The 18006-nt window shown below is 47.1% G+C and overlaps 1 protein-coding gene across 12 annotated transcripts in view; it reads left to right on the forward strand.

Annotated features, from left to right (window-relative positions):
* Window positions 1–18006, forward strand: part of DLG2 (discs large MAGUK scaffold protein 2) — a 1647444-nt gene that overhangs the window by 1178409 nt on the left and 451029 nt on the right. For all 12 annotated transcript variants that reach the window (XR_009555217.1, XM_060234983.1, XM_060234984.1 and 9 more), the window contains one exon: window positions 8775–8944. Coding sequence is in view for 11 of the 12 variants with exons in the window: in XM_060234983.1 (XP_060090966.1) it covers window positions 8775–8944 (170 nt within the window). In the remaining variant the exon portion in view is untranslated. The remainder of the gene's footprint in view (window positions 1–8774; window positions 8945–18006) is intronic.

An 18006-nucleotide genomic window follows, 5' to 3' on the forward strand; every position in this document is an offset into this window, starting at 1 on the left:
CTGGCTCTCCAAATAGTTTTTTTCTGCCATGCCTCCAAGGACATTCAAGGGGAGAAGAGTCTCTCTAAGGATGGCTGAACACTTGCTGGCTTGGCTAATGTTTTGTTCACCAGCTGTGCACGGGGAGCTAATTTTCCATCATTCAGTTGTTTGAGCCAGTTTGCCAGGTTTCCAATACTCAAACAGTACTGTGCAATCAGCAGTATTTCACACAAGCTCCCAGGCAGGCTGACAGGAGTCCTGTTCCTTAGTTGTCACTGCATGTAGCTTAGCAGCCGATCATACAAATAAATAGTGAGAAGATCAATCAGTCAGACAGCGACTATGAAAGAAAAAAAAACCTACTTTATTTTGAGTGTTTCTTTAAGTCATCGTTACTGGATGCATTTTGCACATGTGCATTTTTGCAAAGCATTTGCTCGCCAACTCCGAGCTGGAAAATTCCTGGAGATTTGGAGATGGAGCCTGGAGAGTGAAGAGTTTGGGGGGGCGGACCTCAGAGGAATAGAATGCCATAGATATCACTATCGGGGTGGGGGATTCCCCTGTTTTTGGGATCTCGAACCTGCCGGCATGGAGCAGGCCACTGGGGGATCCCCACCCCCAAAGAACCTCATCACGCATAGAATCATAGTTGGAAGGGACCTCCAGGGTCATCTAGTCCAACCCCCTGCACAATGCAGGGAACTCACAAACACCTCCCCCTAAATTCACAGGATCTTCATTGCTGTCGGATGGTCATCTAGCCTTTGTTTAAACACCTCCAAGGAAGGAGAGCCCACCACCTCCCGAGGAAGCCTGTTCCACTGAGGAACCGCTCTTATGGTCAGGAAGTTCTTCCTAATGTTGAGCCGGAAACTCTTTTGATTTAATTTCAGCCCATTGGTTCTGGTCCTATCTTCTGGGGCCACAGAAAACAATTCAGCACCATCCTCTAGATGAGAGCCCTTCAACTACTTGAAGATGGTGATTGTATCACTTCTCAGCCGCCTCCTCTCCAGGTTGAACATGCCTAGCTCCTTCGATCGTTCTTCATAGAATCATAGAGTTGGAAGGTACCTCTAGGATCATCTAGTCCAACCCCCCTGCACAATGCAGGAAACTCACAAACACCTCCCCCAAAATTCACAGGATCTTCATTGCTGTCGGATGGCCATCTAGCCTCTGTTTAAAAACCTCCAAGGAAGAAGAGCCCACCACCTCCCAAGGAAGCCTGTTCCACTGAGGAACCGCTTTAACGGTCAGGAAGTTCTTCCTAATGTTTAGCCGGAAACTCTTCTGATTTAATTTCAACCCACTGGTTCTGGTCCTACCTTCTGGGGCCATAGAAAACAATTCCACACCATCTTCTATAGGACAGCCCTTCAAGTACTTGAAGACAGTGATCATATCACCTCTCAGCTACCTCCTCTCCAGGCTAAACATCCCCAGCTCCTTCAACCTTTCCTCATAGGACATGGTCTCCAGATCCCTCACCATCTTTGTCTCCCTCTTCTGGACCCGTTCCAGCTTGTCTATATCCTTCTTAAAATGTGGTGCCCAAATATGAACACAATACTCCAGCTGAGGTTATACCAGAGCAGAGTAAAGTGATACCATTACATCACGTGATCTGGACACTATACTTCTGTTGATATAGCTCAAAATTGCATTTGCCTTTTTAGCCACTGCATCACACTGTTGACTCATGTTCAGCGTATGATCCACTAAGACCCCTAGATCCTTTTGCACATACTACTGCTAAGACAAGTCTCCCCCATCCTAAAGCCATGGATTGGATTTTTCCTACCTAAATGCAGAACTTTACATTTATCCTTGTTAAAATTCATTTTATTGATTTTAGCCCAGTTTTCCAGCCTGTCAAGGTCATCCTGTATCCCGTTTCTGTCTTCTTCTGTTTTTTCAACCCCTCCCAATTTAGTATCATTTGCAAATTTAATAAGCATTCCCTCTATTCCTTCATCCAAATCATTGATAAAGATGTTGAACAAAACAGGACTTGGTCTCCAGACCCCTCACCACCTGTGTGTATGGTAGCATACAGCGCAATGACATCACCTGGAAGTGATGTATCACGCTGGGCATGTCGTCCAGGGATGCTCTAGAAATTTTTTGGGGGAAACTGTGGTTTTGCACAGGGACAGCATAGCAATTTAGGGGAAAACTCTATGGTGCTATAGAGTTTCTCCCAAAATTGCTGGAGCATCCCCATGCAAAACCATAGAGTATTCCCCAAATTCTTAGAACATCCCCATGTGACGTGCCTGGTGTGATACGTCACTTCCGGGTGATGTCATTACGCTGCACATGCTGTATTCATGTGAAAAAAGACCCCCACCGGCAGCTGTCCCCACCTCCAATCACTATGTACTACAAGCAAACGGATACTCAGTATGGATAAGAAAATAACGGCGGAAACTGAGTAGCACAAACACGTATAATCTTAAAGATACAGTACCACACCAAAACAAAATGTCCACAAAGTCAATGCATGAAAAAGTCAATAGTAGAAAACGAGATCCTCAATGTCCGCTGTTCCTTGATTTGAAGGAATTTTTGCAGTAACATGAATGTGAGCAGGCTATGCCGACTGAATTTTTAGTACTGGTGTCCCCGCTTGTAAATGACTTAGTGGTATTGGGAAACCATGATGCATTGGTTGCTGTAACAGTCTGCAATTGAAAAAGGTGTGACCGAAACCGGTATTGTGGACTAACTTACTGTGGATTCATTTCTTGCTGCATTGATGGACCCTGGATTCAAGTCAAGGAACGATGGACATTGAGGATCTCATTTTCTACTATTGACTTTTTCATGCATTGACTTTACGGAAATTTTGTTTTGGTGTGGTACTGTATCTTTAAGATTATACCTGTTTGTGCTACTCAGTATCCGCTGTTATTTTCTTAACCCCACCTCCAAAGCAGCCATTTTGTCCAACGGGACTCATCTTTGTACACCAGAGCTCAACCTGGAGGTTGTGGCGGCCACAAGCATAGCCACCTTCAAGAGGGGTTTAGATAAAAATATGGAGCAGAGGTCCATCAGTGGCTATTAGCCACAGTGTGTGTGTGTGTGTGTGTGTGTGTGTGTGTATAATTTTGCCACTGTGTGACACAGAGTGTTGGACTGGATGGGCCATTGGCCTGATCTAACATGGCTTCTCTTATGTTATGTTCTAACCTTAGCACTGCATTATGGGAATTGTAGGTTCTCTTCTGTATCGTTTAATTTCTTGACCCAAACAACCCTGAATTTAATCTACTCCACCTACTATTTTATCTGTCTCAGCTACTGCACAGATGAACAGGTGCCTGTAAGGCAAGGAAATGAAAATTAACCACCACGGGCACTGCTTAGCTACAAAGCCGTTGGGTTCAGAGAGCAATGAACTGGACAGAGCAAAGGACTGTTCACCTTTTAAACCATTCCCAGCAGGGCCCCTCCTCTCTGTGGGACGGACTCCACCCCCATCTGAACCCAAGGCAACTCCCACCATCAGACCCAGGGCGATTACTCCAGCCAGTGGGGTGTTGTGGGTAGAGTGCCAGGCTAGGATCTGGGAGATCCAGGTGCAAGATGTCCATACCTTGAACCCAGGTCCTTCTCCATTCAGGGCATGTGCTCTATTTCTCAGCACCGAACTTTGCAATGGGTAATGTCTGAGCAGCGCTGCATGCTGAAAGAGCAGCTAGCATGTTCCCAGCATGCAAGCCAAATGTAGCTGAACCTGAATGTCAGCTCTTCAGGTGGGAAGTAGCAATTAGCATGGACAAAACTGCTGTTTGGTGCAGCTTAGGCGATAGAAAAAGGATGCCACACCTTCAGCTGCCTTCCTCCACCTGCCCCTCTAGCTTTAGTGCGAAGCATCTACTGAGTCACTGTGCTGAAATGAAATTCCTCCGTCAATAAAAGTGTGTTAAGTAAAGTGTATGTGTTTGCCTAGCAAAGCTTCTGAATGGGAGATGAACACATCTATTGAATCAGGCTATCAAGGGCAGTCTTGTCTCCTCAGATGCTCTGCCCATTCATCCACAGCCCCATAAAGTCCACTTACAAGGAGGTCACTCCTGCTGTTCTGCTCAGATCTCCAATGTGTCTTCTGATCATGCCAGTTTGGTGTAGTGGTTAAGTTCACGGACTCTAATCTGGGTGAACCGGGTTTGATTCCCCACTCCTCCACTTACAGCTGCTGGAATGGCCTTGGGTCAGCCATAGCTCTTGTAGGAGTTGTCCTTGAAAGGGCAGCTGCTGTGAGAGCCCTCTCAGCCCCACCTACCTCAAAGGGTGTCTGTTGTGTGGGAGGAAGGAAAAGGAGATTGTGAGCCACTCTGAGACTCTTTGGAGTGGAGGGCGGGATATAAATCCAATATCATCATCTTCTTCTCCTTCTCCTCCTTCTCCTTCTCCTTCTTCCAGGAAAAAAACACTGATGTCTTCCCTGCCCTTGCTTTAGAGGGCAACTATTCTTCCTTGACAGCAACCCCTTTTTCTCTTGTAGGGTGTGAGAAAGGGAGGGCAGGATAGAAGTAAATAAATAAATAAAATAAGAAGGCCTCCTGAATTAGCTTGATTAGGTGGTTGGAGTACCTTCCCTATGAGGAAAGGCTGAAGAGCCTGGGACTTTAGCAAAGAGATGGGTAAGGGAGACATGTATAGAATTAGGCATGGGGTGGAGAAAACTGTCAAAGAGAACTTTTTCTTCCTTTCCCAAAATACTAGAACTGGGTCGATGGCTTGCTTTAAAACTCAAATTCCAGAATCGCTTTGCATCTTTCTTCCTAGAGGCATTGATAAGAAGATCCCACTCTTTTTGAATATGCTGCTTTAAAAAAAAAAAAGCACAAAAGTTTTATTACATTTTTGTGTTTTCTTTTTAAACTGAAGTAGGGCTCTGAAGTTTTCATGATTTCCAGAGAACCAGAATTCCTAGGGAGAGGCTGGCATCGCTCCTCTGATTGTGCGGGGGCGGGGGAGTTGCAGGCAGGCCACCTTCCGCCCCCCTCCGGTGTGCTCAGAGGAGCAACGCCAGCCTCCTCCTTACCCGCTTAGATGCAGGCATCTCAGTAAAGCGTTCTCTGAAGAGAGCGCACAACGATGAGGCTTAGCTCCTCCCTCACAAGGTAGGGTGGAGCAAAGCCTTGTCGTCGTGCGCTCTCTTCACAAAATGCATTTCTGAAATGCCCGCAATGTAGTGGGTAAGGGGAAGGCTGGCATCGCTCCTCTAAGCGCATGGGGGGTGGGGGGGAATTAGGCATTTGTCTGGGGTACCTGGGGGGGGGCATTTCGGTGACCCCCCCCTCCTTGTGCCCAAGGCAAATGCCTAATTTGCCTAGTGGGCGAGCCGGCCTTGTGTATTTATTACAAATTCAATAAAAACAAACTGAACAGATCCAAGGCCCAAGTAATAGACTTACATCCGAATAACATCATACATTAATCCCAAAGATGGACTGTTATTGACCCTGACCAAATGCGTTTCGGCCATTAAACAAGTCTCCAGTGACTGAACAAAAAAGGCTTTCTTTCCCCCTCAACTCTCTCTAATGTCCCCTTGCGATTGAATTTTTCCTGACAGAGCACCTACTCAGGACACACCATTTCCGGGGAATGCAAACATAGGGTCGCAAAGTCAACTTCATCGTCAGGCGAAATCAGATCCCAAACCTGCTTGTCTGTAAAACTAAACTAGCAGCGTTAAAAATGCACAAAGGGCATATTGCCTTATAGCAGAATGAAGATCATCCGCTTTTGACCAGAGAGTCGGTGTTCTCCTTCAGTGTCTTAATTTAATTAACGGATTTCTTTATGGGCTGAAGCTTCAGCTTACAGCAGAATGGCTTTTGATGCCATTTCATTACAGAAAAGGTCTGCTTTTTTAGGACAGCTGGCAAAGGGCAGGCTGAGCAGGGCTTTTTTTGTAGCAGGAACGCCTTTTCATATTAGGCCACACACCCCGAGGGTAGCCAATCCTCCAAGAGCTTATAAGACTCTTTTTACAGGGCCTACTGTAAGCTCCAGGAGGACTGGTTACATCAGGGGTGTGTGAGCTAATTGGCAAAGGAGTTCCTGCTACAAAAAAAAGCCCTGAAGCTGAGGATAAAAGGCGGGGAGCGTTCTTTTTTGATAAGTACCACAACTGTTTGCAAGACCTGAGAAAGGCTGTTAAAAGTTAGATGTTTGGGAGGTCATTAATCCATAGGGTCACTATAAATTTGGTTGCCAGCACCCCCCTGGCCACTAGCAGGTGAGGGGTTGCCAAATCCCGGTTGGGAAGCTCCTGGAGATTCAGGCATAGAGCCTGGGGAAGGAGGAGGAATCTCAGAGCAGTTTGCAATCTCCTTCCCCTTCCTCTCACCGCAACAGACACCCTGTGAGGTCGGTGGGGCCGAGAGAGCTCTGACAGAAACGGCTCTTGAGCAGAACAACTCTGACAGAGCACATGACTAACCCACGTTCACCCAGCAATTGCAGGTGGAGGAGCGGGGAATCAAGCTGTTGCCAAATCTTAAGGTTATTCGGGCGCGAGAAACTGTGAGCGATCATTATTAAGACTAATGACTGATCTTCAAAAAGCCCAGGTTGCCTTGTGCAACCTCGAAACGCGCTAAGAAAATGATTGGACAAACGCATTGGGGAAATTATCCAAGCACAGAGACATTCCCTCGTTAGTCACAGTCAGCAGGGGATTACATCCCTATGAAGGATAGGAGAAGAAAATAGTTCATAATCGGTGACTGAATACAGCTTACATCTGCGGAATTTTAAGATACTTACCTGAATAAGACTTCCCTCTCACAACCATAAGAGTTCTTGTTGATCTTCTGGAGTCTTTTGGTAACATAATTTGTGGATGAATTATCAAATTTACTTAGAACATTATACATACATTTCAATACGAGTTACTACATAGTTGGGTTTTTTTTCCTGGTTGCTTTGTATATTATTGTGTATTGCTTGTGTAATACATACCCATCTGGAGGCTCACATCCCCAGAGTCAGAAAAGACTTGACAGCACTGGACACACACACCACAATTGTCAATGACTGCCAAAAAGGCTTGTGAATTAATTCACTCCTTTGTAATTCAGCCAGGACAGGGATCTCCCGACCTCACTAAGTAGGGTGACCAGATGTATGCTTTTTAGATGACATTTCCTCTTTCATAGAATCATAGAATAGAATCATAGAGTTGGAAGGGACCTCCAGGGTAGTCTAGTCCAACCCCCTGCACAATGCAGGAAACCCACAAATACCTCCCCCTAAATTCACAGGATCTTCATCGCTGTCAGAGGGCCATCTAGCCTCTGTTTAAAAACCTCCAAGGAAGGAAAGCCCACCACCTCCCGAGGAAGCCTGTTCCACTGAGGAATCACTCTAACAGTCTGCGTGTGTTTGTCCTCTTTTGGGCTCTCCTGAAAATTCAAATTAAGATGTATTCTACCGTCAAAGACCAGCATAGATAAAATACTACCAAAAAAACACAAGGTTAAGTTTATTAATAAAAATAGCACAAAATTATTATTTATTTATTTAGATTTATATCCCACCCTCCCCACCAGAGCAGACAATAATATAAATAAACAGTAATATAAATGGGTGGTATTTGCTTAAACCGCAATAACAAAAGCGACTGACGGATATTATAGACTGTTGCACAAAATTTTGCGACTGAGGCTGTAGTTGTTGGATTTCCGTCTTCTAGACTTAGCCTAAGATATTCCAAACTCGTTCTTCCCAGGGTGGAATTCTAGCAGGAGTTCCTTTGCATATTAGGCCACACGCCCCTGATGTAGCCAATCCTCCAAGAGCTTACAGGGCTCTTTTTTGTAAGCTCCAGGAGGATTGGCTACATCAGGGGCGTGTGGCCTAATATGCAAAGGAGCTCCTGCTAGAATTCCACCCCCTGTTCTTTCATGTACTCTATTGATCAGGCTCTTTTGCTGAAAAAAAAATGCCCTCTTGTTGGTTGGAAGATTAGGAATATCCCTAGTTAGTAGCAATCACCATAGTTTAAGAGCCAGTTTGGTGTAATGGTTAAGAGTGGTGGACTCTAAGCTGCAGAACCAGGTTTGATTCCCCACTCCACCTAAAAGCCAGCTGAGTGAGTCTGACAAAGAGCTGCATTTCTCAAAAGCTCATACTGCAATAGAATTTATTATCCTTAAAGATGCTACTGGACTATTTACTCCCATGAAGATCCTAGGGTTGCCAGGTCTGTGTTGGAAAATCCCTGGAAACTTTGGGGGTGGATCTAGGAGAGGGCGGGGCTTGGGGAGGGGAGGAGCCTCAGCATGGTACAATGCCGCAGAGTCCACCCTTCCAAGCAGCCATTTTCTCTAAGGGAGTTGATCTCTGCCAACTGGAGATCATTTGGAAAAGTGGGAGACCTCCAGGCCCCACCTGAAGGCTGTCAGCTCTAGAATATCCTTGTGTTGTGTTGGCAGCTGCTGTGAAAGCAATTTAAAAAAAAAAATCTGCTCAGCCAATCAAATCTCCATTGGCCAATCAGAAGCCTTGAAGGACAAAAGCCCCACATGGCCCTGCCCACTTTTAAAGAAAAGCAGACTTGGTGGGCATCGGGAAAGTTGTTGACAGGCAACCTGTTGGACACCCGTCAGGGCATCTCTTCATGCATAGTTTTGCCAGGGCCATTCCTTTGGGCGCATTCCCCGAACCCCAAACACATTTTCTGCGGCGTTTGTGATGCATTTCCTATTTTCACAGTTTGAGGATTTTCTTTGGTCTCAGACGGTTATTCCCTTTCTCTCCAGGGTCAACGACTGCATCTTGAGGGTGAACGAGGTCGACGTGTCGGAGGTTTCGCACAGCAAAGCGGTCGAAGCGCTAAAAGAAGCCGGGTGCATTGTGCGCCTGTACGTCCGCCGGAGGAGACCGATTCTGGAGACTGTTGTCGAGATCAAACTGTTCAAAGGGCCCAAAGGTAACCGTCCAAATGAAACAAAAACCTCTGTGCGGGTGCTTGGGCCAAAGAGGCAGAGACATCCTCTCTTCTCTCAAGACAACATCTCCACAGTAGGGATGAGGTGACCCAGGGCTTTTTCTGAGCAGGAATGCACAGGAACGCAGCTCTGGCTGGCTTGGCATCAGGAGGTGTGGCCTAATATGCAAATGAGCTCCTGCTGGGCTTTTTCTACAAAAAAGCCCCGTGTGAAACAATGGCGACACCAAGGGGTGTGGCCTAATATGCAAAAGCTGGATTTTTTTCTTCCAAAAAAAGCCCTGAGGTGACCCTTTGCAGGGGTCGTTTTGTAGAAAAATAGGTAGTGGAGCTCATCCAGGGATTGCTATGCAGCTGCACCTACTATTCAATGGACAAGGTGGGTAGGAGGAGGGGGAACCCTCAGAAAGGTTCAGGAGCTGTGCTCCTGTGAGCTCCTGCTGAATCCGAGGCCTGCTTCTCTGAGTTCTAGCTAGTGTGACTTGCTCCAGGTCCTCACAGCCATGCATGCAACGTGCCAAAAAGCTATGTTCCCCTTTTGAGGCCCTTGAGTCTTCCAGCCTCCAGGTGGTAGTTGAATCTTCAGCTGACAGAGATACTTTATTTGATTGATATCCTGCCCTCCACACTGGCTCAGGGCGGCTCACCTGAAGTAAATGGCCACTTTGGAGTAGGCTTGCCAGCCCCCAGGTCCTCTCCATGGCCAGCTAGCTGGCTGGTGGGGGAAACCTCACCTCAACAGCCATAACACGCCTTTAGATCTCTGCAAGTTTCGAAGAAGCTTGCAGGCTGCTTGTGTTTTGGAAGGTGTGTGTGCCTTTAAATCTCAGCAGGACGAAAGCGGCGGGGGGGGGGGGGGTGACCAGGCAGCTAATATATTGTTGTTAGAGTGCACACACTGGGTATTTGATATTATATGCAGTATGTATCCGTATCTTAATATATTTATTCGTCGTTGCGAGTTTGTCAGACATTTTCCAGTCATACGCCTCTTTTATTTGTATCTTCCCCTGGAGAAAATGGCTGCTTTGAAGGGTGGACTCTATGGCATTGGACCCTGCTGAGGCCCCTCCCCTCCATAAACCCTGCCTTCTCCCGGATCCACCCACAAAGCTATTTTCCAACGCTGACCTGACAACCCTTCTCTGAAGCTGCCATTTCTTCCAGGGGAACGGAACTCAGTAACCTGGAAATCAGTTGTAATTCTAGGTGAACTCCAGGGCCCACCTGGAAGATGGCTACATTATGGGGAACTCTGGAAAAGCTGTATTCTCCTCCTCCCATTAAATGTGAAATAGTACAATCCAGTCTGTTGCCACGGCACTCTTTAGGGTTGCCAGAACCCCTGATGGAGGTGAGGGTCCCCACTGGCAGGCTCCACCTCCCTGCCACCAATCAGCTGGCCAGCAGGGGGGAAATTATCCCCCAAAAGAGGAGGATCCATCCAACGTGCAATGTTTCTACATCACATGTGACCCAGAAGTGACGTAATCAAGTTCTGGTCTTCACACGCTGGTATTTGGGCAAAAACTCTATGGTAGAAGCCAAATTTACCGTAGAGTTTCCCCCCAAAATACCAGTGTGCCACAATATCCCAGAAGCGGTGATGTCACTTCCGGGTCACATAGTCAGTGATATAGACGCCTCATTGCTACATATCAGACGGGCCTCCTTGCTGCTCCCGATAAGTCCCTCCCCCATCCCTCATTGGTTGTCAAGGGGGACCTGACAACCCTAGCACTCTTCCGTGTCTTATTAGCATCTTGTTGCAGCTATAGGTCGTAAATCTCAGTGTCTGGGCTGGGTACATCTCCTAACTGTAGGTGAAGGTTTGCCAGCAATGGGCTGGAAGATTCCAAGACATTTGGGGGCGGCACCTAGGGAGAATGGCGTTTGGGAGGGAAGGGAGCTCAGCAGGGATATGATGTCACTCTAGGACTTCCATTGTTGCTGGAGTCTATGGTAAGTCCCAGATTCTGCCCTGCAAAGCCTCCTCCAGAGGGATTGATCTTTGTAGTGTGGAGATTACATGTACTTCCAGGGGATAGCCAGGCCCCACCTGGAGGTTGGCAACCCTATTTTGTGTGGGTCCTGTGGGGCTAAATCAGGAAATAAAACCTGCAAAATAAATTAAGTGAAATAACTTCCGTCGCTCAGAATTCCCTGCATCAAGTAGAGGGAGGGGTAAACATTGAAGGGAGACTCGCAACAGATGGACTCTCTGTGTTCAATGAAGCAACTGTTCTCACTTGCAGATTTGGCACTTGGCCGTGTTCCCTTCCTCTTCCAATTCACTAAGGTGTTAGATACTTCCCATTTGCTCCTTGTGCCAAAGGAATCTAGTGCCAGCATAATGGACAATGTTGCAACTGGGTAACAATTTGCAGCTTGAAAGATGTAACCCAGCAAGTACTGCTATAACAATAATGCCGGTCAGGGGTTGAATTTTAACAGGTGCTCCTTTGCATATTAGACCACACATCTCTGGTGTAGCCATTCCTCCAAGAGCTTACAAAAAAGAGCCTTATAAGCTATTGGAGGGATGTGTGGCCTAATATGCAAAGGAGCTCCAGCTAGAATTCCACCCCTGATGCCTGTTATGCTAAATCTGTTTCCCTCTTTTACTGATCTATTTTATTTTATTCGTTTGGATCCCACCTTTCTCATTAGTGGGAACACAACGCAGCTTACATCATTCTCCTCTCCTTCATTTTATCCTCATGACGACCCTTTGAGGTAGGGTGTGGCGGAACCGGCCCGATTCTGCCTTCAGACCCGGTCCCGTCAGCTCCCTATGGAGTCGCCAACTCCTGGAGGGAGCTATTTCTCCTCCTGCCCCTTGGGCTCGCTGCCACCACCTGCTCAGTCCCGGGGTTCAGATTGAGAGGAACAGGACTCCCAATCCCCCTCTCCAGCTATGAGGCCCGGCCTCAAGGTCCTCTGCCACCCTGTACTTGGGTTTCACAGAGACCTCAGCACTTCTTTGGGGCACCCCTGGAGGATTGGCACCTTATCCAACTGCATGCCTTCCCCCTTCCCCGGGGCCCCCTTCTTAAAAACAGCGTGGTCTAAAGCGGTTTGGGGATCTATGTGGTACAGAGATGAACTGCCAGCATTTAAACAGTAAAAAAATATTTATTTAAAAAGAGAAAAAGATAGGGAAAGAAAAACAAAACAAAAACAGTTGCGTTTAAAAAGTTAGCACAGCACAGCACCATTACAGCAAACAGCATGGCAAAGTAAAGGTGTTTATAAACGCTTTCTACTGTCCCTGGTCTAAACTTGTCCTGTCTTGAGAATTACTTACTTGGTCTGCCTGCCTGGGGCCTCCCAGGCAGGAGCCTCCATGCTCACCACATGCTCGCTCGAGCCCCCGTTCAAATCTGGCTTCTCTTCCTGCCTAACACATGCCAAGAACAAAAGAACTTCCTGCCGCTCTAGGAGGCTTTCCCCCTAGAGTTGTTGGTTTGGCTCTGGAAGGGAGGGGGGGAGTGAGGGGAAGGCTACAAAGCCTGCTGAGGAATTTACTGATCCCTGCCTTTTTGGATGAAGCACCAACACTCTAAGATGGCGTTTCTCCACATAGGGTTAGGCTGAAAGAATGTGACTGGCCCAATGTCGCCCAGCAGGTTCCCATGACACAAGTGTGGGTTTGAACCTGGATCTCCCAGATACTATCCTGATACTCTTAACCATTACACCACACTGGCTCTCAGATTAGCCATTCATATTTCAAGTTACCTTAGACTAGGGGCACCAAGCTGCCATGTTTGGGGGCCACCAACTCACCAGCACAGAGCAGGCCACAGAAGGATTCTTGCTCCCAAAGGGTCCCGTCATCATGCAATGTTTCCTGCACAATGGCGTTACTGGAAGTGACATCATCATGCCAGGCATGTCACACTGGTGACACTCTAGGATTCACAGTAAAACTCTATGGTACCACTCTAGGATTCGTAGTGAAAACTCTATGGTGCCATAGAGCCGGGGTGGCCAACGGTAGCTCTCCAGATGTTTTTTGCCTACAACTCCCATCAGCCCCAGCCATTGGCCATGCTGGCTGGGGCTGATGGGAGTTGTAGGCAAAAAACATCTGGAGAGCTGCCGTTGGCCACCCCTGCCATAGAGTTTTTACCGTGAATCCTAGAGTGTCCCTGGCACACCGTGCCCGGCATGATGATGTCATTTCCAGAGTCCCCCACTGCAGTGGTGAAGGGACTTGGCAAACCAACCTTAGTCAAGGATATAATAGCTTTAAAAAAACCCCAACCACTCTTATCCCACTCCCTAGCAAAACAATCTGGCTCTTCTTGCTAACTCTCCATTCTGTGACTCCACCACCTGCCTGCAAATCAATCAATTTCCTGAGGGCTTAGAGACTTAGGTGACTGACTACTCCTCCATAAATGAAAGTGAGAAGGAAGTGGATGAGTTTTCAGTTCTGTGACGTGCACGATAGCACATATCCAAGAGAAGCATGCCATCCTGTGATCTCCCAGACCATTTATGCAGTAGTGCGATTCTTCTGCATTGATATTTTAAAAACTGTGTGCTCTGTGAAATTTTACACAATAGATTGTTCTTCATCAGGCACAAACCCAATTTTTTCTCTTTTTTAACCTGCATTTTCGGAATTTGCTAAAACTGGGGATTCTGGAAACGCAGGGTCAGAAGGAGAAAACTTCGAGTTCGCACCCGGTGAGGAAAAATCTATTGTGGAAAATTTCACATAACGTGCAGTTTAAAAAATGTCAATGCAGGGAATTGCAGTACTGTGGAAATGGTCCCACTTATTATCTAAATAAGAGCCCCATGCGCCGAGTGGTAAAGCTGCAGTCTGCTCACAACCTGAGTTCGATCCCGGCGGAAGCTGGGTTCAGTTAGCCGGCTCCAAGTTGATTCAGCCTTCCATCCTTCCGAGGTCGGTAAAATGAGTACCAGGCTTGCTGGGGGGGAAAGTGTAGATGACTGTGGAAGGCAATGGCAAACCACCCCGTAAAAAATATGCTGTGAAAACGTCATGATGTGTCATCACCCCAGAGTCGGAAATGATTGGTGCTTGCACCAGTCTACCTTTACCTTTTTTATTATCTAAATTGGTACAGCCCAGACAGGGGCACTCCCTCCCCAGGTGTAGACAGTAAGGATCACTTTGGCATGTTTGTTGGATTATCAGCACTCTGATCAACATGTGAAATTTACTTTGTACTCTGATCCAAACAATGAGCATCATCATTTGCATGACACTGAATGGCTATCTCTCTCTTTCACTTCCCCGAGCTTTTACGTCATGGTGCCGCTAAAGTCTGTCTGTTAAACTAGTCTAGCGCAAGATAAGGCAGTAATTATTATTGCATTTTCCGGCAACATAACATGGCAAACCCCAAAGTCAAACCCTTTTTGGATCCTCACTCCTTCTATTCTCCCCTCAGTGTACCATTTCACCCACCCCATTCCATTTGTGTGAAGTCAGAAGGAAAGGAGAGGTAGGCTGTGGGTTGGGTCCCATGTTAATTCCTGTTGATGGGAGTTTGGGGCCTCATCGGGTTACCATTCTTCAAGTGTCGGCTGGAGATCACCTGGGATTACAGCTGATCTTCTGGTGACAAAGATCAATTCCCCTGGAGAAAATGGCTGCTTTGGAAGATGGTGCTTGGGGGAGCAACAGTGTGAGGACTTCTAGAGTCCTGGCCCCACTGATGGACCTCCTGATGGCACCTGGGTTTTTGGCCACTGTGTGACACAGAGTGTTGGACTGGATGGGCTATTGGCCTGATCCAACGTGGCTTCTCTTGTTTCCTTATGTCTGGGGGGCAGTGATGCTCTGTCTCCTTGGTGCTTGGAGGGCAACAGTGGGAGGGCTTCTAATGTCCTGGCCCCACTGATGGACCTCCTGATGGCACCTGGGGTTTTTGGCCACTGTGTGACACAGAGTGTTGGACTGGATGGGCCATTGGCCTGATCCAACATGGCTTCTCTTATGTTCTTATGTGACGCAGAGTGTTGGACTGGATGGGCCATTGGCCTGATCCTACATGGCTTCTCTTATGTTCTTATGAAGTCTATGGCATTCTGCCCCACTCTGAGGTCCTTCCCCAACCCCAACCCCCAATTCTCCGCACACCCGCAATCTCCACATATTTCATAAGAACATAAGAGAAGCCATGTTGGATCAGGCCAATGGCCCATCCAGTCCAACGCTCTGTGTCACACAGTGGCCAATATATGTTACCATTCGGGTTACCATTCTTCAGGTGGCAGATGGAGATTACCTGGGATTACAGCTGATCTCCTGGTGACAAAGATCAGTTCCAATATATGTTCCCATCCCAGAGCTGGCAACCACCCTACACCATCTAGGCATTATTATTATTATCATTATCATTATTTGTTTATTTATAATCTGCCGGTTCCCTTGTAGAGACTCTGAGTGGAGCACAACATAAATAATAAAATCACAATAAGATCACAGCAGCATAATCATAAACAAGCCAATTACAATATTCAATGCACCAGAACAGTCTTGCAGAGCAATACGATAAGATGGTGTAGCACAGTGCAGCAAATCAGTGCAGTAGGATAGTACAGTAGGGGAGGCCAACCGATCTAATGGATAGATGCCCGCCGCCTCACCCGAAGACCTGGCAGGACAGCTCCGTTTTACGGACCCTACGAAAGGCTAGCAAGCCAGGTAGGGCCCAGATCTCTATAGGCAGCTGATTCCACCAAGTTGGGGCCAGGACCGAGAAGGACCTGGCCCTGGTAGAGGCAAGACGGGCATCTCTTGGGCCGGGGACAGTCAGCCTATCTTGGGAGGCCGAACGAAGCAATCATCGCAGCTTAAATAGGAGGGGTATTTAAAACGAGATTTGTCATAATGATCACCATAAGGTTTACAAGATAATGCATGGGATGGAGAAAGTAGAGAAAGAGGTACTTTTCTCCCTTTCTCACAATACAAGAACTCATGGGCATTCGATGAAATTGCTGAGCAGACAGGTTAAAACGGATAAAAGGAAGTACTTCTTCACCCAAAGGGTGATTAACATGTGGAATTCACTGCCACAGGAGGTGGTGGCGTCCACAAGCATGGCCACCTTCAAGAGGGGTTTAGATAAAAATATGGAGCACAGGTCCATCAGTGGCTATTAGCCACAGTGTGTGTGTGTATGTATAAATTTTTTTGCCACTGTGTGACACAGAGTGTTGGACTGGATGGGCCATTGGCCTGATCCAACATGGCTTCTCTTATGTTCTTATGTTACCTCATGGTGTGTGTGGCCTAATATGCAAAGGTGTTCCTGCTACAAAAAAAGCCCTAGGTAACCCTAAACAGTGTCCACCCTCCAGGGGCGATTGGTTATAATTCGGAGACATCTCCAGATCCCACCTTTAAGTTGGCAGCCCTAAAAGGGGAACATTCACCGCCCCCTTGGGAAAGAAACTTTACATGGGAAAAATACTCCCCCCTATTCCCTATCATAGGTTCTATAAAGACTGCATTTGATAAGGCTTGGAGTTAAACAGATACTCGGGAAAACGCTCCATTTTTAAGAACTTGGAGGTGAAAGGAACTAAATTTAGCATATCCGTTAAGCTTTTGGTAAAGCAGTAAAAAAAAAAAAGCAACAGCTTGACGGTTAAACTTGGTATATTGTAGAAGAGGGAATTGTTAAACACTGGCATGTCAGTGAGAAAGGATTTTCGGCCGAACTGGCTGGAACAGTTTTGCTTTACCCATTGTTACAAATAGAGAAGCCCTGTGGCACAGAGTGGTAAAGCTGCAGTACTGTAATCTGAGCTCTCCGCTCGTGATCCCGAGTTCGATCCCGGCAGAAGCTGGGTTCAGATAGCTGGCTCAAGGTTGACTCAGCCTTCCATCCTTCGGAGGTTGGTCAGATGAGGACCCAGCTTGCTGGGGGTAAAGCGAAGACGACTGGGGAAGGCAAGGGCAAACCACCTTGCAAAAAGTCTGCCGTGAAAACGTCGTGATGCGACTGTCACCCCAAATTCGGAAATGACTGGTGCTTGCACAGGGGACTGACTACCTTTACCTTTTACCTTTTTATTGTTATAAAAAGAGGTGGTGGTGGGGGATATATTTTTAACGCTTTCATAATAAGCTTCCCTCTCAACCTCCTGGAATTTCAAACATCAATTTGGTCGTTTGAGCCTCCCAGATGTGATATTTGTTTGGAAACGCGCATTAGAGCTTGCATTTTGCTCTTCTGAGCCAGTCGGATTCCAACTCAGTGAGGAGACAGGGTGGAAAGCAGGCTCTCAGCTGCTGAGGCATTGAGTGCAGAATGAAGCTTCCTGAGCACAGACAGTGGGGTACTGTGCTCAGAAAAAAACTCCGTTATTCCCTATGGATTCTCATGGAGTATAATGGAGAATTGATCTGTGGGTATCTGGGGCTCTGGGGGGGCTGTTTCTTGAGGTAGAGGCACCAACCTTTCAACATAGCATCCAGTGCCTCTCCACAAAACGCCCTCCAAGTTTCAAAAAAATTGGACCAGGGGGTCCAATTTTCTGAGCCCCGAAACAAAGCGCCCCCATCCTTCATTACTTCCAATGGAGGGAAGGTATTTTAGAGGCATACAGCCTCTTTAAATGCGACAGCCAGAACGCCCTTTGGAGTTCAATTATGCTTGTCACAACCTTGTTCCTGGCTCCACCCCCAAAGTCCCCAGATATTTCTTGAATTGGATTTGGCAATCCTAATTCCATAAGGCTCAGGGTGGGGTACAACAGAAGCTACGGCAATTAAAACAGATTAAAAGTATACACAAAGCAATTTCAGCTCATGATGCAGACAGCATCATCTTAGCTGAACACTCTGCCTCAACAGTCACAGCCAACAGGTCCAGAGACCTATCGATTCCTAAATGCCAATCAAATCTTAAGTGCCGGGAAGGGGAGGCCTGATTAGACAACCGTGGCCGCCTCAACTGAAGACCCGGCGAAAGAGCTCTGTTTCTCAGGCCCTGTGGAACTGCAACAGATCCCACAGGGCCCAGAGCTCCCAGGGGAGCTCATTCCTC

The sequence above is a fragment of the Heteronotia binoei genome, chromosome 3 (genome assembly GCF_032191835.1).
Source record: "Heteronotia binoei isolate CCM8104 ecotype False Entrance Well chromosome 3, APGP_CSIRO_Hbin_v1, whole genome shotgun sequence".
NCBI classification, from domain to species: domain Eukaryota; kingdom Metazoa; phylum Chordata; class Lepidosauria; order Squamata; family Gekkonidae; genus Heteronotia; species Heteronotia binoei.